The following is a 21,125-nucleotide window of genomic DNA, read 5'->3' as shown; positions in this document are numbered from 1 at the left end:
CATAGTACTAAGTCATACACGGGTGTGAGTTCACAAGTATTCTATATATGTGATTACTATAGCACGCCTAAAACCTCTTCAGTTCTTCTCTGAGCTCATTACATGCATTTCACTTCTTCAGTTACATCAGCACTCCTCTCCCTTCCTGCCTCGAATTAACTCAACTCCAAACATATGCACTATTTAAAAAAAAAAAACCGAAACAAAAAACTAAACATATTGAACAATGGGTTTGATTTTTGGCTGCATCTTACCAGGACTTGGCTCCCTCTTCTGGAAACGAGCACAGTAGCAGGGTGAATAAAAATTACTTTATAATTTCCAGTTTCCTGTCCAAATAAAGGGAGGAAGGCCTACAACTGGATGAACGCTGAGCACTGTAGTTACTACACATGGTTCCGCTCAGTTTCCACTTGCACCAAAGCCTGTTGTATTTGTTTTCTTGGTTGGTAGCAGGTCTATGTGACTCTGAGTGACTATCCCACAGGCCTTTTGGGGGAGATTGCTTTCCTCTGAGGAAGAAATGCTGAAGCAAAGGACAAAGTACAATTTTATGATTTTTTTTTTCTTTCTTTTGTCAGCCCTGGTGACCTCCTCCTTCTGGAGTTGTCTCTGTAGTGTGTGAGGAATGTTTTGCTATTTCACTCTCTAAGGTTTAGCTCAATAATGCTGTTACCACTCGTGATTTAGGTAGCTAACTGCTCTTCAGGGACCTGCACAGTATTCCTGTTAGGAGAAGAATGGGTGAGTTAGCTAAATACTAGTCTGATAAAGGCTAAATTTTAATGAGCATTTACAGGCTGCTGGCTGCAGGAGTAGCAGACGGGAGGTGCCTGCCCTGTACCTGCTCCCCGTACTTTTTGGTGCAGCCCAGAAGCTCCGGTACCTTCCCAGGGGCCGTGTGCCACCTTGGTCAGGCCGTGCGGGAGCTCCTCATCCTTTGCTGACCTGAGGCTGTGCTGTGCCGGCACCCAAGCCGCAATCACTCACGGAATCCGGTCACAGAATCACCTGAACAACATCTTAAGAAAGCTCCTCTGCCTTGCTCGTTCATATTCCTAAAGTGACTCCTCTTGTTTTGAACTAAACGATAACCATCGTTTTAGCTATTTCCATAAAGGAGTCTGATTATCTCTCCAAGATACTTAAGGCAACAGCTCTATCCAACAGAGTTAAAACAAGCTGTAACAATACTGATTCCTATTTATTTTTTCCTTAAATTCTTTGGATGGCAATATCATATTTGGTTCTAAACCTTAAAAAAGTCTCTTTTAAAAGAGACTTTTCTGCCAGAAAGCTAGAGGAGCAGGGGGCCACCTCACCAGCAGTGTGCTTTCATGTTGTGCTCTCCAGCTATTGAGGGAGAGGCGAGCCCACGCTCAGTCCCCTCCCTGACCCCTGCTCGGTTTTGTGGACGGGGCTGTAAGTATTTACCGGAGCAGGAGAAAAAAATAGAAAAAGAGAAGAAAAAAAAACAAACCCAAACACCCCACGTTTGTGGGTGGAGAAAACGACCCTCCCCGCCCGGGCACCCTCCGGTCACCGCAGGTTCGAGGCTGCCCCGGGACCGGGTACCGGGACCCGCCCGCCCCCGGCCGCTTTGCGGGACTTCCCGGAACGGGGCGGCGGGAGGCGCTGACACGTGGCCGCGGCTCGGCGGGGGGAGGGAGCCGGCGGCCGCCGCGATGTGAGCCGGCGGAGGAGGAAGGCGCTGCCCGCATGGCCGCGGGTGGCGGCGGCAGGAATGTGCCGGTGTGCAGCGCCGAGCACGGTCCCCGGGCCGCGCAGCTCGACGGCATGAGGAGGGATGGCGGCGGGGACCCGTACTGGTCCAGGTAAGGCTGGACCCGTCTCCCGGGAAAGCCGCTCCCTTGCTTTGCAGCGCTCGCCCGGGACAACCCCCCCCCCCCCCCGCCCCCTGCATCCCCCGGCCGGTCCCCTCCCGGCCCCGGGACTCCCCGTAGCCTCGGGCAAGCTCAGCCGGAGACCCCCTCCGCCACGTCCTGAGGCAGCTCCTGGAAAAGATGCAGCTTCGGGATGGAGGCGGTCAGGCAGCCCGGACCGCTCTCCGAAGAGGCGGTTTCGGGAGCTGCTGGGTGCTCCCCGCCGGGACAGCGGCCGGGATGCCGCCGGCCCGGGACCCTCCTCCGCTCCCCGGCCCCGCCGCCGCCCACCGGGGGTGCAGGAGGCCGGTACCGGGGACACGCTCCCGGGCAGCCCCCGCGGTCTGACTCCGCCGCGCTCCAGGAGAGACGGTAGTGGAAAGGGGGGAAGATACGGAATTACTGTGAAACGCGGGGGGGGGGGGGAAATCTATTGAGCTTATTTCTGGCCTGTAGTCAGCTATTTAAACATCGGCTGAAACCACTGCGAGGTTCTTATCGAAGTGTTCCAGCAGGGATGTTTGTATCGGTGATAGTAATTAATTAAGATAAAGTCTGGAGCAGTAGCTGGGCAGCAGTTAGACAGCACAAACTGTTCTTCAAGTTAAGTAATCAAAATACTTAAAAATACTATTAAGCCCAAACTGACCGCTTGTACCAGTAGAGGCATACGCAAACACAGGGTGCTACGCACCAGGGACCGAGCTGGGATACCTGGGGCAGCGCTGCTCCTCTCCCACCCTGGGAAAGTCACCCAGCACCTCGACCTCAGGACCTGCCGCTTGTCGCAGCCAAGGCAGGGTGAGATGATGCTTCAGGAGTGTCGTGTGGCAGCTGGAAGTGACGGTCAGAGGCTTTTCCAAACCGGGAGCCCCTGGACTCCACCATTTTGCCTCTGTGCTTTTGAAATTCGGGTTGGTTTAAGTCTGCCACGAAGAGGAACTAACGGCTGGCTGCCGCGGCGGCCGGTGTGACCCTGCGGTGAGCTCGCCCCGGCGGGAGAGCGGAGAGGCAGCCACGGGGCACAGGTGACATCGGTGCCAATGCACAGGAACGTGTGGCCAAGGGGAGGAATTGCCCCGTCCAGCAGCAATTAGCTGCTGGATAAGTTGAGGTTTATCGTCAATCCGTTCCTGCACCAGCAGCAGGCAGATAGCCGGCCGTAAACTGCTGTCCCCAGAAGGGACACTTCTGCAGTCAGAGATGTGGAAGTCTAATCAAATCCACACTCATCTCAAGAGTAGGGGTCTCACAAGCAGACCTTTGGCACTAGGGTTGCTTAAAATTTGAAGATTCTTTCCCCTAAAAGCAGTTAGGAAAATTCCTTCCCTCTGTCTCTCCCTTTCTAACTTTTCCCTAAGTCTTTGTGAAATGAGAGTGGGGGGAGAGGAAGAACCTCACTCCAAATTTTCATGAAGCAAAGTTCCCATTTAGATGTTCTTCCTCTAGAAAAAAATTTAATATATTTGGCCAGAATGAGCTCTCCAGTTTCCCAAATCTCTTTGAAAAATGCAAACCACCGGTAACACTTTCCAAAACAAAAGAGGCAGTTGATGAAGACAGTCTGTCGGTCAAGATAGATGTATTTTGAAGGGATTCTGACCATCTTAAGTGCTGCTAGTAATTGAAAGAATCCAGTTAATGTGAAGGAGCAGCAGGATAACCGTAACTCCCATCAGATCGTTATCTATATTGCAGTAATTCACGGAAGCTGAGATCCTGTCCCTGTTGTTTGGTGTAGACACACACGCGTGGTCGCAGCCCTTGTGTGGGGAGGCTTTACGGAGGCTTTATGGTTTAAAGTAAACAGGGCAGGTGGAGGGTGGGAACGGGAAGGGGGGAGCAGAAAGGGGGAGCGATCCGCCAGATGACACAAGTAGGTTGGTCCAGTTGTGTAAAATACCTCCCTGGATGGTTTAAAGTCAATTTGGTGGACAGTTTTTGAACAGCATAGGCAAATAAATAGCTCTCACCGTTTCCAAGTAATGAGTTCTTGCCACAGAGGCAAGGTTTTATCACATGGGGGAAGTGGCATGGGTTCTCCTTTCATACCCCAACAAAAGACATGCCAGGCAGCCTTCCAAGATCTGTCTGCACCGTCAGTGCAAGGAGAGATAAACAGTTATCTCGGCAGGGTTATTTTTCCACCTTTGTTCATGCTGCTTCTTCTTTTGTCCTCCCTTTTTTCAGCTGGCTTTTCCTTCCTTTTCCACTGTTCTTGCCCTGTGTTTTATCCCGCCTCTCCGGCTGCCTTTCCCAAACTTTTCTGCAGGTTTCCAATGGCTCCGTTATCGCACATCTCCTATTCCTCTTCCAAGAACAACACTCGAGGATTTCTGTTTGGGGCTTGAAAAAGCCCTTGCGTTTATGTAGCTTGTCTGGACATTCAGATAGCACTTTTTTAGGGAGACCTTAACATGCCAAAGCAGGACTCCTCAGGCAGTAGATGTGTTCTAGCATCTCTGGTTTAAGTGGAGGAAGAACAAAGTGCTGCAAAGAGAAATCTTCTACTACTGAAGGTTGCGCACAAAGCCACAGGCAGATCCGGCAGTAGACATGGGGATCACATTTTGGATGGTGCCTCCAGGAGAGAAATACAACATGGAGAAGTCAGTGTGTCCTGGGAAGCAAATGGCTCCTGAACAGACTCTGCATCTCCCAGCCTCTGGCTACACCTGAGGACAAAGGATTATTATAGCAGTTTCTTTAAGCTCCAGAGATAAAAGGAGTTGTACCACCAGCCACAAGCTGGTCTCCAGTCGCCTGACCGCGCTCTTTGCCTGGAGCCAGCAGTCACGTTGTTTTTCTGAGTTCTGTGCCCTGATCTTTTGTCAACACAATGTTGCAGCTTTAGTTGCCTTTTTTTTTTTTTTTTGGTGTTTGGCATTTTTTTATTGTACAAGTTCCTCACCCTGGTTTTAATCACGTCCTTGCCGAGAACTTTTTTCACGTGGAAAATGTAATTCATCCCTGGCTGATCCGGGTATGCTCTTAGATCAGCGTGCAGAGCACGCGTGCGCTTCATTATTACGTTTTCCCACCGCCTCCACCTGGACTTAACAACTATTTCCAGCTCATAAGAGCTGCTGAAATCTAATTTCATCTTCGCTTTTGCCGAAAGCAAGAAATGAAGAGGGGGAATAAACCCAGAGCCGTGCTTGCTGAACACCACTTTGTTGCCATCTGCGGCTCTGCGGAAGGAGTTTGTGCACAGGAGGCGGACAGGAAACCAGCAGCTTTCCCAGGAAAAAAAAGCCCTGTGTCCTCTGTGCTGCTCTCGTTGGCTGTTAGCTGGTGGATTGGAAAAAAAATCCCTCTTCTAAACCCCAAAGCTACTTTTGACAGCAACAAATCATTAGCTTGGAGCCAGTCTGCAGCACGATAAAATCAACTCGAGGAGGGATAAAAAAAAATAAAAATATCTTTCTCTTGACAAGCACGTTAGATTTTCAAGGGAAGGAGAAATTGTTGTTGAGAAAAACAAAGAGAGAAAAGTGAGAGGACTGTCAAACTGGATTAAAAATAACTACCTGGGTATTATCTCCTCGCACAGGAGTGTCTGCACGACTGCTGTGTTTACGCCGTCAGGCCGCGGTTGTGTTGGAGATTACTGTAAATTAAAGCCATAGGCGGGTAAGCTGGAACAGAGGTTTTTGAAGGGGGATGCTCCCAGGAGGCTGGGAACGGGTCACGGGGAGAACAACGTCCCCAGGCTGCGGTGCAGCGGGCAGCCAGGCACGGGGGGGACCGCAGGCACCGGCTGCCCGTGCTGGGGATGTTCACCTGGGAGGTGGCCCCATGCGTGAGCTGCTGGGTGCCCTTAGTTTGGAGCTGGTGGCCCTCCAGCATGGCTGGGACCTTGGTACCACCACGGGGGCTCATGTCCATCCTGCTCGTCCGGGGGTTCTTGCTGGGACAGGCGAGTGTCCACTACTGGTGGCTGGGATGAGTGAGTGGGCTGGGGGCACTGGAGGTGGCTTCAGGTGATGAACCCTCCGTGCATCACCCACAGAGCTATTTTCAGTCTCTTTGCAGAGAAGGGACCTGAGGTAGAGATGCCCTGGGGGTGGGTGGTATGGCCGGCTGCCGATACCTGCGCCCACCTCGGCCATGGCGCAGCTCCGATGCAAATCAGGAGCTGCAGCTCCCAGTTCTCCCACTCCCAATTCCAGTTATGGAAAACACCCACAAACCTCGGAGATGGCTTCTGGCCAAGAGCTGTTGCTGGGACAGACTGTTCGTAGTCTTGCTGTCTAACACAGCTCTCTCACCACCTGAAAATACCTGATGGTCCAGACTTGTGCCTTGAAGGGGGTGCTAAACTGTAATCTGATTGACAGCTTAAACTCCAGCGAGTCCATTTTAACAGTGATCTGCAGTATCTGCAAACAGACAGACCTGGGGGAAAGGAGGGAGGCAAGTCAAGAGAAATAAAGTTGAATAAATATTTGCTCTGTGGCATCTACCGGAGAAATTCCTCCAGCAGGAAAACACACTGCAAATAAGGATACTCAATGCTTCTGGCTCTCCTTCCACTGTGGGATGGCTCGGCTTGATTTTGCCACTTTGGGCCTCTCACGCCTCCTTAAAAATCAGTCTTAACCACCGTGCCCTAAGCAGGGGACCCGTTGGGTTGGTGGGAGCTGGGTCCCAGGGGAATCGCTAGATGCTTCGAAGCCAAGCTGTGACCACCACAGCTCAGGGCTGTGTGGGGAGGAGGAGAACCAAGGGACATCAGGCAGGGCTGCTCAAATATGGGCCTGCTGCCACCCAGGAAGAGTCATTAGGGCTCGAGCTAATTATAGTCCGTCTGGGTGGTGGTTGGAGGTTTGTGAAATAGGAAGTGTTTTCTAGCTGCATGGCTGCTTTGCTCGGTAAAGAGGGTCTCGGTGACATGCAGAAGGGGATGCACCTGCAGTGCCTGTTTCTCGTAGGCAGAAAGGCATGACAGGTCAGGAGAGCACGGGCTGGGCAGCGAGGACCTGCCGCCGTCACGCAGCACCCAGTTAAGTCAATTAGGTGGCTCCAGACACGCTCTGGTGATTCACCTGCTGATGGTTGGGAGGTGGCTGCCCCCTCTCACGGAGGTTTCTGCCCCGTGTCGCCGGGGGTCATCCAGCACCGGCACAGGGTCGTGGGGAAATGCTCGGTCTGTTCACGTGGCCGGTGAGATGGGCACCGTGACACCGATGACACCAGCGGCTGTGACTTCCTTAGTTTTAGATGTGCTTTACTGTGACTCAGTTTGGTTATCTCCAGCTCAAATTATCTGTACCTCCCTCATCAGGGAAGCCATTAGATTTAATTTGTTAACGCTGATACAGCTCTGGCTTCTTGGGTGGCTGGTGTTACCTACAAAGCCTATTGTTTGATTTGTCATTATTCCTTAGTTTTAGAAGGAGAGTTTTAATTTTTCCTCTTTGTGCTGCTCGAGGTTTCTCCTCTGACCTTTGCTGTTGTTGTTTTGCACAGAGCAGAGTATTGACTCATCGGCGGCCTCTGTGATAACTATAATTAGGAGAAAATGCATTTACAAAGCTCTTTCCTCTGATGCAAGCACATCATTGTCCTTGCAGGGAAATAATTCTTGCCATGCTTTCAGGTGGGTGTGGGCAGCTAGTGATTACATTTGACACTCATTATTTGAATGGATTTTCCTAGTTGGATATGCTACCTACGAAGCAAGCGGTAGTCTGAAGCCACCTTTATATTCCCCGCTTTTTTTGAGCACAAGTCTACCGATGCATTTAAACATATAGGAAAATAATACAAATGTATAGATTGCAGTTCAATCCATTAGCACCAAACTGTGCTCCCCTCGCCTGCACCTTCCTCGGACACCGGCATTGCTCCGCGTGGGTTTTGCTTTTCCTGGTTGTGAACACCCACAGGAGGGAACAGACCCTGGCAATATTATAAAGAGAAGCAAAGACTAGTAGAGCTGCACAGGTCTTTCTCTCTCCATCGTACACCTTGCACAGTTGCGTAGGGTTTAGGGCCGAGGAAGAACAGTCAATCTAATACCCCGTTAAAACGCTGCTGCCTCATCAGAATAACTGCTGGGAGAAGAGCAGAGCTCAGCCCCGCTCCAGCCAGTGAGAAAGCGCAGAAGGGTCTCCCTTTGCTTTGGGGGGAAAAGCACAATTTAGAAAACTGTCTCGGTGGCTAAATAATAGGAAATACCTATGCAGCTCCTATGCAGCTGCTGTGTTTTACTCGGTCACCTCAATTGTTGCAGGTTCAGTAGCTCAAATTAGTCGGCGCTGTGCCGCTGCAGATAACAGGAGAGATTGTGGCCCCGGACTGGCAGCAGCCCATTTCTGCGGGTGCAGAAGCCCTGGGCAGGCAGGCGCGGGTTGGTCGCTTACACCTGCGTGCATCTCATCCTGAATCGTCTTGAGGCACCCCTCTGAGGGCTCTCCATAACATTTTCCATCACCGGTTACCCCGCACCTGCCCTCTGCCTCCGATGGGGGACTTATACCCAAAAACGCCTGCCCGTATCATCCCACTGGGGTTGGTCTGACCCGGACGAGCCTCTGGTTTCACTGTGCTTTGCCGTAGCAAGCTGAAGTCGGTGGAGCCGCCATGCCAGGAGCTGGCCGGGGCAGGTGATTAAATAAACCCAAACAAATCACCTTTGGCTTTGCAGCAAATTAAGATACGATTGCTGCGTATCTTCCTCTCGGCATAAGACCAGGAGGGACTCTGAGAGCATTTACCAGCCAGTTCAAACGGCTGAGGCGGGTCAACCCTTGGTAAGTTATTTTTCCAGCAAAGATACATGAGCCGTTCTAGTTCCTGTGTTATTTTGTACGTTTGTACGTGTGCACCGTAAAGATGGTTCCAACCTTCAAACCACCAACTGAAACACTTCCAGTTCCTCCTGCCAGAGCTTGGCACTGAGCTGCTTATCTGCCCCGTCAGGAAACAGCAATAAATTCACCTCCAGCGGGCACAGCTGCCCGGCGTGTTTTACTTTTCATTGTTCCTCCTTCTCCCTCCGTGACGGGCCGTTTGACACGTTTATAAATGGTCTTGTGTTGCGTGGGATTAACCTACATTTATCATCATTCCGGTACGGAGAAATAAATGCTCGTTTCAATAGAAAAAGTGACCCAGGTTGTTTCCTGCGCAGAAGGCGGGTATGTTCAGCAGGGTGGAAAGCACAGAGGTTAATGCCCCGGTACGCTGAATTCCTCAGTCATCTCTGGAGCAGAGAGAGTCTGTTTGCTCAGTGCTTTGTGCTCTGGCCTCTGAGCATAAAAATAACCAAATGCAAATAATACAAATAGTGGGCGTTCTCACTAAGCTTTTAACTCCGTAATTCACGGGCAAAGGGGGACCCGGACTGATGTTGCGGGGCTGTGGGAAGGCAGAGGAGTTCACCAGCAGCTGGGGTCTGAAGTTTGCAGCAAAATCTGGGTCCCTGCTCCAGAAGCACATCGCTGACTTGGAGCAGGAGAAAATTCCCTTCCCACCTATTTCCAGCCTGTATCTTCTGCAGGAGCACTTTTCCTGGGGCTGAGTACTCATGTACCAAAAACCGTATTCAGTTAACATATTATTACTCGTATTAAATTTCTGATCAGGCCAGGCTGGATTATCTTGCTCCTCTCTCTGGGCTATTGAGCTCCATCATCTCTTGTCTCACACTAAAGCATTCCTCCATCTCCCTCCTGTTTAGGAAGGATAACACACACACACACCACCTCCCTTGGGAACAGGTAGGAATGCCAAATAACAAGTGTTTGCTGCGTTTACATACGGTGTGTCTCATGCAAATACTCCCAACCTCATGCACTGACCTTTCCTTTGTTATACTTATTTTTTAAAGAACAGTTTCTAAAGCTTTTGTTTGGGTAAAAAAAGCAACCAAACCAGGTTCCCCCCCCTGCAGTCAATGAGCAGCCTGTTCCACCTTGCAGCCTACGGACAGACACTATCGTTTTGCTGCTGGGGTCAAATGCTGTTTGGGGTGAAAGTTAGCATCATTCCTGAATGTCACCAGATGCGATACGCTCTGTGTCAGAAACACTGTGCTGCAGGGGGATTGCACTGACCTTTATTTTATCAAGACAGACTCGTTACAGCTTGCAAGCAAACCAGTCTGACCTGTAAGCGCTGGGTGCGCGTGGATCTACCAGGCAGACCATCCCATCTGCCCTTTCCCCATCTTCCTCTCCATCCTCGCAGGCCCGAGTCCCGTGTCTGGACGGTGATGTTGCTGCTGGGGACGTGCCTGCTGTACTGCGTCCGTGTCACCGTGCCCATCTGCGCCGTCGCCCTGAGCACCCACTTCGACTGGGACAAGAAGCAGTCCGGCATAGTGCTCAGCAGCTTCTTCTGGGGCTACTGCTTGACACAGATTATCGGAGGACATATCAGTGATCAGTACTGGAAATTATTCTCATGTTTTCCTCTGCCCAGGCTTTTTCAATGACACTTAGCTTGGTTTTGACTTCTCAGTTCAAGTCTCGACAGTGGCTGTGCCAGGTTTCACCCTGGGACAGTGACGGGGTGGGAGGGTGAAGCGTGTCTGTGGGTAGAAGTTTTACGGGGCGCTGCAGGTTGCTCTGAAAGCGGTTGAGGTCTCTCCATCAGCCTCCCTCAGGGTCTATAGCTCAGATTCAGGAAGGATATGTGTAGTTTTGGCTGTCTGATTAGATTCCTGGGTCTTGAAATTGCTGCTGTGCTTACAGGGCAGTATGCACGGAAGGACTTTGCACAGGCAAAGCCCCCGGCAAACCCAGGGAGTGTCTGCACCTGCATTCCTCCCCCCACAGCTCCTGCATAGCCGCTGCCGGGAGAGACCTACAGTCGTGTTAATGGACACTGAGACCAACATAGGGGGTTTTTTTCACCTGGAAACAGTGAAGAGCACTTTTATACCAGCATAATTTTTCTGATGGAGGTTGTTTTTAGCACTGGTTCAGTAATTGGGATAAAAAAAAGCAAACCCACAAGCTTACATGTTAAGCTGATGAAAGAAATAGTGGGTGTAAAGCAGACTTTATTTTAGAAAAGTGATAAATGCTGATGCTCATGCATAGTTCCTAGCTGCTGCTCACCGGGAGTGTTATTTGTCCATTAACAGCTTAATCCCAGTGGTGCCGGACAGCCATTTGGAAGGGTTTATAGCTGCAATCACTAACCACAGGAAGAAAATATTTCCTTTTTGCAGCGAATACAGCTTTTTTCTATTTGATCTGCAGAGTCCAACTTCATTTTCAGTGCAGCACCTCCAATTTTTCCACCCTATATTCTCATTCTCACAATCTTTTCACAGGCCAGCTCCCATCACAATTTCCATCATGTACGGGATGTCTCCATTTTCTCATATCAATTAAAAAACAACTTCCCCAGTTAGCTGTAAGGAAAGATCTAAGTAATTACCTGCTCCAGTTCCTTTCCCCAGCCACCCTCTCCTTAGTGAGGAAGGCTTTCCTGTGAAATCTTTTGTGAGGAACACATGCCTGGAAGGAGTGCATCATCCACGCAGGGCACTATGCTATTTAATTACCTTCCTTGATCGTTTGCAAGCCAATGCCTGCAAAGCCCCCAAATATTAACAGGCAGAGCCGATGCAGAAGAGCAGACAGAAGAGAAAACACCGTCACCGGTTAAGAAAAGCAGAACAGTGACAGCAGCTTGGGCTTCCCCTCCGTCAGAGACTTGAGTGTGTCAGCACAGTGGTGTCTCTGGGGTTGGTGTGTGCTGGAGCTGGACGGGAGCGCTGGCAGCCAGCGTCCTGGTGAGAGCAATGCCGGCGGGCAGCTGCTTGCTGCCTGCTCCAGGGGAGCAGGAGGTGGGAAGGGAGGAGGTCAGAGCTACTCCCCAGAAGGCTAAAGGCATTTGTAAGAGAAGAACAGGTTTGACTGAAAGTTGCTCTTAAAAACAGGCTAAATGGGGAAGAACATTTGAGTCTTGAGTGGGGGGCTTTGCCCTTTCACCCTCCCCTCGTTTTTGATAATGTGTTTTCTGTCTTCCAGAATAGGAGGGGAGAAAGTCCTCCTCCTCTCGGCATCAGCCTGGGGGTTCCTCACGGTCCTCACCCCGCTGCTCACCCACGTCACTTCTGCCCATCTCGTTTTTATGACCTCCTCCAGGTTCCTCATGGGGTTGCTGCAAGGTGAGACCCCTGTCCTGAGCGTGTCTGTGTGTCTGTCTGCCCACAGGCTTCCTTGCGTGGGGGCTCATGTGCAGTAAATTCAGATGCAAGTCATCTGGTTTGCAGAGCATGAACCCTTCTGCGTGTTCGAGCAATCCTCTGCCTCAAAACTGCCTCCGCATCCAGAACTTCTGCAAAAGAAAAAGTGACAAATCATTCCCCTGTAGAAATCTCTCTGCCGGACAAAGGCTGCTGACTTCTGAAATCATCACTGTTCCTGTTCAATTTTCCACATTTTAAAACTCCTTCAAAGCACTTGGGGAAAATTGGACCTTGCCAAAACTTTTGGATAATTTGGGATGATTTTCCTCCCCTCTTGCCGAGCTGCAGTGCTGGGGAACCGATGGATTTACGGTAGCAGCAGTGATGAGGAAACAGGGGATTACAGAGAAGGCACAAACAAACTTTTCACGGCGACGGATTCACTTATTTTATGTTATATCCCTGTTTTGAATCACCAAAGGTTTCATTGCTTTGTCTTGGTGTTTATAGCTTTTTAATTTGCTTTTGATTTGCTCACAAGGGCACAGGAGCCTGACTGCTCCCTGCCTTGCTCCCGTTGCTCGCAGGGGTGTATTTCCCGTCCCTGGCCAGCCTGCTGTCCCAGAAGGTCCGGGAGAGCGAGCGAGCCTTCACCTACAGCACAGTGGGGACTGGCTCGCAGTTTGGGTAAGTTCGAAAGGCTTTGAGCAGCCAGCGACAGTCTCTGGACATCGTATGTAATGAAATGCCATTAAATAGTTGGAGGCAAAACTTGCAGTACATGTGGATTCCTGGGTCCTTGAGGATACCGGCTGCAGCTGAGGAAGCCTCAGGCAGTTGCTGTCATGCATGTCAAGGATTTATGTATATTTTTTTTTGTTTCTTTCTTTTCAAGACAGACTTTGAAGAGTGTTTGCAACATGTAATTACTATGGGAATCAGCCTGGTTCAGTAGGAAGAGCAAGGGTCAGCCTGAGACTGGTCACCTGTCCTCTCTGATAGACGGGGATAATATAACTTCCCCATCTTTGCTAATCTCCATGAGAATTTCCTTTCTAAATGGAAGAATTGTTTAAAAGCCAAATAGAAATATTACTGCATTTAATCACTTAGTTTCCAGTGTACTCCTGTCTTTTGCTGATTTATACATTCTCTGAGATACTTTCTGCACACCAGCAACCTCATTTTCTTTCCCCGCTGGGCATGTGTCAGTGTGGGGCAGGCGAGCGTGAGGTCCCGTTGTGGTTTCTGCTGCCCAGCTGAGGATCTGGCCCGAGATGCCACGTGGGGAACAGGGCAGGTTGCAGAGTCACGGGGTGACCGGGCAGGCGGGCAGCGACTGATGGCTCCTTTAAGTACATTTAGTGATCCGCAGCATCCCCCAAGGGAGCATCTCCCATTGCTGCGTGCAGCCCAAAGGCTTTTAGCCAGACCTGTAAATCCGAGTGTGGCTTCCCTTGCAGGACGCTGGTGATCGGCGGTGCGGGATCTCTCCTCCTGGACTGGTACGGCTGGGAGAGCGTTTTCTACTTCTCTGGGTTTCTCACTTTGCTCTGGGTTTACTGCACCTGCAAGTACCTCCTGAGTGAGAAAGGTAAGTGCAGCCGCCTGCATCCCTCGGGCTGCCAGCGCTCCTGAGGCTGCGGGACCCAAGTGGCACCTCCCGGTTATTTTCTGCAAATCCCCTCTGGTTGCAAGATCATACCTGGTTTTGCACAAAGACCTTTTGTTCAGATGTCTTTTCGGGCTCTTGCATTGCTGATTTCCTATTTCAAGTCCCACGCTGGATTATATTGCTGTTGAGAGCCTGATCTGACTCCTCAGTACTCTTAAGCATCAGTGAAAACACCAAACAGAGCATGATCTTCAAAGTGGATTAAGCTAAAGCAGGGCAAGATACTTATTCCAAACTAAAAGCATCTACACAGAGCTTTTAAAAACCAGTTAATCCGGAATATCTCTTCCCAAATAACTGTCTGGGAGTAATTCCACACATGGGGAAACCATTATACCTTGCTACCGCATTATTAGTGTGAGTGTGGTATGTAGGTTCTCAGCCCATCAGGAGCCTGGTGTGTGTCTGGTGCTGCACAAAATCCAAACCTGGTCCCTGCACAAGGGATTTTTGTTTAATTTTAACAAGAGATATATCGAATGGGTGAAGGTGGCTGGATGGGGAAGTGTGTGGGTGCAGTGGAAAGATTTTGGTCAACATAACAAGGTGTTTTCATGAGCATTCAATGCTGGTATATCCAAAAAAATGAGTTAGAAAGAGATTAAAGGTAGTTACATAGCGGTCTCCCAGGGCTTCCTCCAGCTGCACAGAAAATTACTGATCAGAGCTTGCCTTTGTATATTTTCTTCTCTGCAGAACTCATCATTCCTATAGATTATTTAATGCGAGGCCTCTCGATATCCAAGCAGACCAAAGTTCCCTGGAAGCAGCTGTTTAAGAAGGCACCGATATGGTAGGCAGCTGCAGTGGCCTCGAGGGTCGGCAGGGCTGGGAGAGCACCCTCCTTCCACAGGCTTTTTCTCCTCTTTGTTCTTATTTCTTCTGCCTATGAGCGTTTTGTCCACTTATTTATATATTTGGGAAATATGATCAGGTTTTCCAATACCTTCTGTATAAATAAATAACTAAAAAGGTAAGCCTGATAAATGGCGGTTTCTGTTCTGTGTGGAGGAATGTCAGGTTTGAATATTACTGACAAATCTTCCTCCTTTGCAGTGTGCTCCCTGTGCGGGTTGTGTGCTCCTCCGGCGGGATATTCTCCACAGCTCTGGTTAGAAATGCTGCTTGTAATGGGCTCCTAAGCAGTGCTGCTCGGGGGCACTGGGTGGCACAGGCTGTGTTCTCATTGCTGGCAAAACATCTTGTTAATAGCCATTTTTCCTTTGCGATGCTACATTAGGTACTGAAGTTTATCCCAAGTGCTGTTTAAAGACAGGGAGGAGGGCGATGCAGTGCAGCAAGCCCATTCCTGCCTTGAATAACATGGAGCACCTGCTGATAATAAATCCCTAGAAAACCCCAGACAGTGCCTCTTGGAGCAGGACAGCTCTTGCAGCGCTGGAAGGGACTGGTGGGAAACGCACTCGCACAATCGCCGCTGCAGTTAACCTGGCCTGAACCCAGGGGCTGACATCAGGTCCTGAGCGGTGATGGCAGCAAAGAACAAGTGGCAAGCCAAAAGGAGAAGTTATCTATGAAAAAACCTCAGGAAGCAATTGTAGTGCTGTGAGGGATTTATTTATAGACCAGGAACTGAAATACTGGGCTGCTTGAGTGCTTCTTTCCTACCCAGTGTGACCTGTCACTCCTGATTTTTTCCTCCCTGCTGTGTATTTTCAGGGCTGTCATCATCGCTCAGCTTTGTACGGCCAGCACGTTTTTCACTCTCCTTTCCTGGCTGCCAACTTTCTTTAAGGAAACTTTCCCCGAGTCAAAGGTAAGCCGGCTCTGACGCGCCGGCATTGCCGGTCTCTGTGCAAATGAGGTCGTGCTGGGTGCTGGCTGAAAGGGGTTGGTTAGGGAGGAAGACGATGGCAGAGGGACTTGGTGAGAGCAGGCTGGGAGGCAGGAGGAGGTGGGAGGCTTCCCTGCGGGGTCAGGAGCTGTTACCCCCCTGCTCCTTACAAATGCCTTTTCATATTACCTGTGCAAGGCACTTTATGGCATACTTGATATTTATATTAAAATCATGTATTAAAACAGCAAACATAGTCTGTGCACCTCGAGTAATATGCTTGTGCAGCAGTAATTTACTCTCTGTTAAGCGTTACATCACGGTGCCCTTATGTCAGATGCTCTATATAGCGTTCCCGCATCTGATAATTGCTTCATACATTTTAATAAAACTGTGCTTGAGGATGCTTGATCTTAAAGGATGGATGATAATCCTTAATGTGGGAAACCTATGTCACCTACTGGTCAAACGCCCTTTCTGCAGGTGAGCTGCCTTCACCGCTGCCTAGGCAGCTGCCTGCAGTCCGCCTGGATGGAGGTGATGGAGGATTTTGGCTCATGCTGCTCAGGGCAATGGGCCGTAGGGATGAGACAAGGGTGGTTTGATGTGTTGGGATTGGCTTGCTGAGCAGCTCCAGCTGGTGTTAACAGACACCAGAGGTACTGCCCCACAAGCCCTGCGGGGTAATATTTTCAAAAGTGACCAAGACCCAAAGTTTCAAAGGCACTGAAAGACTCAGATGGACCCCGGTACGATTTCCAGGAGCAGCTGAAACAGGATTATTCAGACCCAAGGTTATTCAGCCCTCCCGAGCATCCTGAAGCTGGGCGAGGAAGGGAGGGGTGCCTCCATGGGGTGACGGGCTCTGAGTGAAGCGGGAGGTGCAGGGGATGGTGGATGGATGGGTAGATTCAACCAGCTGAGATGAAGCCCAGCCCAACCTGCTTTCAGGTCCTTGTGGGATGTGGGCGCAAAAACGCCTCAGCAGCTGTAATCCAGATGACCAGTAATCATCTGTGATTACAACTGTGCAAGCTTGCTTAATTGAAAATAGACAAAGTATGTTGCTACCCATAATATTACCTAATCCTGGCATTAGAAAATCCAGCTACGTTCCCTCAGCTTCACAGTAACGCTGCTAATGAGGTTGAAGCTGATGCCGGAGATTTTGCCGACAGCTTTACTGACGACCCACAGGGCAGAGTAAAACCTGCAGCTTGCTTTCCAGGGCTCTGTGGCTCTCTGCCACATCACCTTGCTGAACAGTAAACTTTGCGATGTTTAATCCCTTGTTCCCAGAGCAGACGGAGCTTTCTGCCTCTCCCTTGGAGGCAGGGCCACTGGGGCAGGAGGAGAGACAGCAAACCTACAAATGCTACAGCCCCGTAACGCGCCTGCTGCCTTAGAGACTTTGGAGTGGTGCAAGGTGTAGCTGAGAGCTTGCTGTGCAAAGTGGGTAGAGATCCTGCGAGAAGTCCCGATCGCTTCATTTTTTTTTTGCCTTTCTACAGATATCACAGACTGTCAAATAAAATTTGAAAACAAACTCAGCTCTGACAGCAAACCTCTCTTGATCTTTGCTCACTTTCAGGGTTGGGTGTTTAATGTAGTCCCCTGGCTGGTTGCAATTCCAACAAGCTTGTTCAGTGGATTTCTGTCCGATCATTTAATCAACCAGGGTAAGAGCTCTTTTGGCTTTTCCTTAGCTCTTATTTTATGTGATGTGGAAAGAGGACCTGGGTGGGAGGAGGTGGACTTGTTTGTAGGGAGAAGAAGACCCAGCAAATAGACAATGTGAGGTTCTGATATGAAAGAGGATAAATACTCCATGGCCTGAATCCCACCCATGTATTTGAAGCTCCCTTTGATCTCAGCCACAATGTGCACCTGGAGATGAAATCTGGCCATCTGACATCCACTCACTCTGTGGTCTCCCAGCTGCAGAAAAAGGAAACTCGGTGAGTTGGGCTTAACTGCAACTCTCCCTTTCTCTTCCAGGGTACAAAACCATCACCATTCGTAAGTTCATGCAGGTAAGAGAGCTGAAGCCGCAGGAGTGACACTGGAGCTACCTCCTGACCTCTGCTTGCATGGCAGATTAGACCTTTTACGGAGCTGGGTTGGTGATTATAGGTGGGAGGAGGAAAGGGTTTGTAGCTTTGCAGATAGACCGGTGGTCAGTGCGTGTGGGCAATGAAACCCAGAGGAAAATCCTGACTGAGGAACAGAGCACAGTGATGGTAACTGAGCACAGAGATTTGTGAGTGCTCCAAAGAGGTTTTCTTTCACAGGGAAAGGCCAGCCATATGCTGTCACTCCACATGACCCCTTAGATACTAGGAAACAGCAATACAAGGGTGAGCAGAAATAGAAATGCCGGGTGAGAGCACAGCATATCCTCCCTGCTCTGCAGCATCGCTTCCCTCCGGACAGACCTCTGACACAGATAGGCAGGACAGTGGGGAAAAAAGAGGCTTGAGAAGCGCCTGGTGCTTACGAGCTCTTGCCACTGTAAAAGGGAATAGTTTGTCTGTGAAAGGAGTTGCTTTCTTCCTTACAGAAAATGTGCCGTGGTATTAATTTTCCCTTTCTTCCAGGTCATTGGCTCCGGTGTCTCAAGCATTTTTGCTTTGTGCCTGGGCCAGACATCCAGTTTTTGCAAAGCGATAGTGTTCGCCTCTGCCTCTGTTGGACTTCAGACCTTTAACCACAGGTAAGGAGAGTGATAATGACAGTAGCTGTGTCCCTGCGCTCTTATCCCACGCTCGGCATTTCGGGGTCTCGGAGGAGGCTGCCTCCGCCACGACTGTCAGAGCAAGAGCTGTCGCTTGTCTGAGCATCGTGTGTTGGTCCCCGTGAGGCCGGTGGAGTTTTGTGCCTGCTGGGTTGGAAATGATCCAGCAAACCTCTAGTGTGGGGAAAGGGTTCGTGCACTGGAGGGCACGTGGACCAGGCAGGTTTGGGGAGGTGAAGCAGGAGGGGAACTGCATTTTGGTCCCTCTGAGTGCTTTGAGTTGAATCCTTTTCCTGCTGGTACTCTGCTGTGCTGCTTCACTCTCAGCCTTTCCTCCTTTCTCCTGACAGTGCCATTTATTGCCTGGGATCCCTTCCTTTTTTTGCCAAACTGTGTAAATGATGAAAAAGCAGTCGCATTCCATTAAAACAGCCGTTTTCCCCTCTCTTTCTCACTAGTGGCATTTCGGTAAACGTACAGGATCTGGCCCCCTCGTGTGCTGGCTTACTGTTCGGTAAGGGTTCCGGCGGGGTTTCGGTTGTGCTGGAGAGGCGGTGTGCGTGGGGGACGCGCGGTCGTCAGCGGTGAGGTTTGAGCAGGAGTAGCTCTGTCCAAAGTCTACTCCGTATTTGCAGCTTCAGCTTCCTTCTGCAATATACCTGCCATTGCGGGGGGCAGGTAACTGCACGAACCTGCCTTTCAAATGCTCACCTGCACCAAGGGACGGGGATGAGGCCGAGGGGTGGTTGTCCCCGCCGTCAGCAAGGCATGCCGCTGGGCACGCAGACCGGGCGTCGGATGAAGCCACTCACGTCCGCGGGTTTTGAATACGCAATTTATTTCTTTTCATTACAGGTGTTGGGAATACAGGTGGAGCCCTCCTAGGTAAGGTACCTCCTGCAGCTCATCCCTTCCTGGGGAGTCCTCTCCTCGCAGGTGGGCAGGATCAGGCCCCAGAGCCTTTGCATTTCTTTCTCTTCCCTCCTGTCCCAGGTGTCATTTGCGTGTACTTGGCTGGCCACCTGATCGAAACCACTGGCTCCTGGATTTCTGTTTTCAACCTGGTGGCTGCCGTTAACAGCATTGGCCTCTGTGCATTCCTCATGTTTGGAGAGGCCCAGAGGGTGGACACAGACTCTGCATATATGGACCTGTAGAGATGAGTCCAGCAAGCAGCCGAAGGACAGGAGAGTGTCACATCTATGTGTCATTGTCGCACAAGTGCCAAAGAACATTTTCTTTTTTTTTAGGTGTTTAACAGGAAAAAAATATACTGAGACCAAGCAGGTAATGGGTCCAAATGAAACCCATGGGTGAAAAGAAACCTAGAGTTCATTTTTTGCTCAGGGCATAGCTGATGGCCTGTAGAGCCACCCAGCTCAACACCTCCGGTGGGGATACGGCCCGTGTGACTGGTTTGCCCCAGTCTGTGTCCAGTGGACAAATATCCATGTGGCCAAAGTGGCTTGCCTCCGAAGGAGCCGCGGTTTGCACGCTCTGCCCTGGAGCAGTCGCTGGCTGAGGGGAGCTGCTTCGCCCTGCCGGGAGCGGGCCCCTCCATGCTCTGCCGTCCCGTGACTGCAGCGAGGGTGGCCGGCTCCTGGCTGCCATGTGACACGTGCGTTCTGAATCCTTTCTGATGAAAGGAATCATCCAAACGAATGTACCTCTGACCTTAACCCTCCCTCGCGTGCCTTCATTTTGCAGTCTGCTCGACAGGTACAAGCCGGGTGTACAAGAGAACGGGTTGTGAGATGGATTCAAGGCTTCCCATCAGGGGATGTCTTCTGGCTGGATGTCTGCTGTGGACCCAGGGGCATGAGGTTGCATCAACACTGCCTTCACCGCGCTTGAGCTGAGCCAGGAGGTTGTGGAGCGGACTGCCCAAACCACCATCTCTGCTCCAGGGCAGAGCTCAAGGGCTCCCTCCTCTCCTGGGTCGCTTTACTCCAGCCCTGAGCCAAGGTAGACTACCTCCAACATGAGAGCAGAGGAAAGCTGCAGTCACCCGTGGTCAGGCTTAGCTGACCTCGCGGTGTAGGTGCAGCCGAGGAATCCCCCGGGAGCTGTTTTGCCATGTGCTATGAATGTATAGGAAGAAGAGGGCACCTCCTGTGCTATGGATCCATACCCCCAAATGCTGCTTTCTGCTTGTTTAGAGGTGTCCTCCACACGCTCTCAAAGGCGTGCAAGAGACTTTCCAAAGAGCTTGCAACAAGCAGGTTTTGTTTCGACTTTAAGCATAAAGCAAATTTCTGCATTGGGGATCCCTAGTACTGGGTGTGGATCCTTGCTGTTCCCCGTGTCAGAGGGAAATACTCAGCTGTACACGCCTCTGAGCCTGAATGTCTTAAGTTATTTCTAAATATTTTTAAATTTAAGTACCAAATTCTATATTTTATGTACTTGAGGCCTGATTCTGCATGCTTGTTTTGAGTGGTACTCCCACCAAACCCCAAACCCCACAGTATTTCTAGAAGGAAAGGATTTACCAGCCTACAGTTTCTGGTTTTGTAGGAGCTATTTTAAATGTGACATTTCATATTAAAGCAATTCATTGCTTTTCCTCCCACCCCTTGCTTGCAGCCTGAAAGGATCTCTTTGATTTCTCTAGTGCTTACCAGAAAACTTCAGCTGAGACTTGGGAGCAGATTTCCCAAGGGACCTCACTGTGCAGGAAAGCTATAGGTTCTCATTCATTGCCCTTGGAAAAAAAAAATATATATATCCCTTGCTTCTCCTTTTATTTTGGCCAAATTTCTTCTCTGAAGCTATGTGGGAACCGTGTTAAATTTGTGACTGACTGGGTCTGCAGTGAAAATACTGACAGCCTTTTAATTGCAGAGACACTAATGGGTGCCACTCAGCTAAGCTGAGCTAGTTAT

General features: G+C 50.3%; 1 protein-coding gene across 2 annotated transcripts; it reads left to right on the top strand.

Annotated features, from left to right (window-relative positions):
- Positions 1 to 1,559: 1,559 nt before the first annotated feature.
- Positions 1,560 to 20,959, top strand: SLC17A9 (solute carrier family 17 member 9). Of its 2 annotated transcripts, XM_075768492.1 has the most exons (13): positions 1,560 to 1,835; positions 10,080 to 10,277; positions 11,876 to 12,015; positions 12,624 to 12,723; positions 13,500 to 13,630; positions 14,408 to 14,504; positions 15,392 to 15,488; positions 17,098 to 17,185; positions 17,505 to 17,539; positions 18,104 to 18,219; positions 18,699 to 18,754; positions 19,096 to 19,125; positions 19,234 to 20,959. In XM_075768492.1, exons 1-13 carry the CDS (start codon positions 1,720 to 1,722, stop codon positions 19,395 to 19,397), a joined length of 1,368 nt encoding a protein of 455 aa, XP_075624607.1. In that variant the 5' UTR covers positions 1,560 to 1,719; the 3' UTR covers positions 19,398 to 20,959. The 2 variants fall into 2 exon arrangements, with proteins under 2 accessions (XP_075624607.1, XP_075624606.1); XM_075768491.1 differs by lacking the exon at positions 10,080 to 10,277 and having other exon boundaries at positions 1,628 to 1,835; positions 19,234 to 19,532.
- The last annotated feature ends 166 nt before the right edge of the window (positions 20,960 to 21,125 follow it).

The sequence above is a fragment of the Balearica regulorum genome, chromosome 16 (assembly GCF_011004875.1).
Source record: "Balearica regulorum gibbericeps isolate bBalReg1 chromosome 16, bBalReg1.pri, whole genome shotgun sequence".
Lineage (NCBI taxonomy): Eukaryota > Metazoa > Chordata > Aves > Gruiformes > Gruidae > Balearica > Balearica regulorum.
The sequence above is the reverse complement of the archived record's forward strand: the minus strand, read 5'-3'. Positions and strand labels throughout refer to the sequence as shown.

Coding starts and splice junctions, on each gene's coding strand:
- SLC17A9 (XM_075768492.1), top strand. CDS start 1,720: ATGGCCGCGGGTGGCGGCGGCAGGAATGTGCCGGTGTGCAGCGCCGAG. Junction 1,836..10,079: donor GGGGACCCGTACTGGTCCAG/GTAAGGCTGGAC, acceptor CCATCCTCGCAG/GCCCGAGTCCCGTGTCTGGA. Junction 15,489..17,097: donor AAACTTTCCCCGAGTCAAAG/GTAAGCCGGCTC, acceptor GCTCACTTTCAG/GGTTGGGTGTTTAATGTAGT.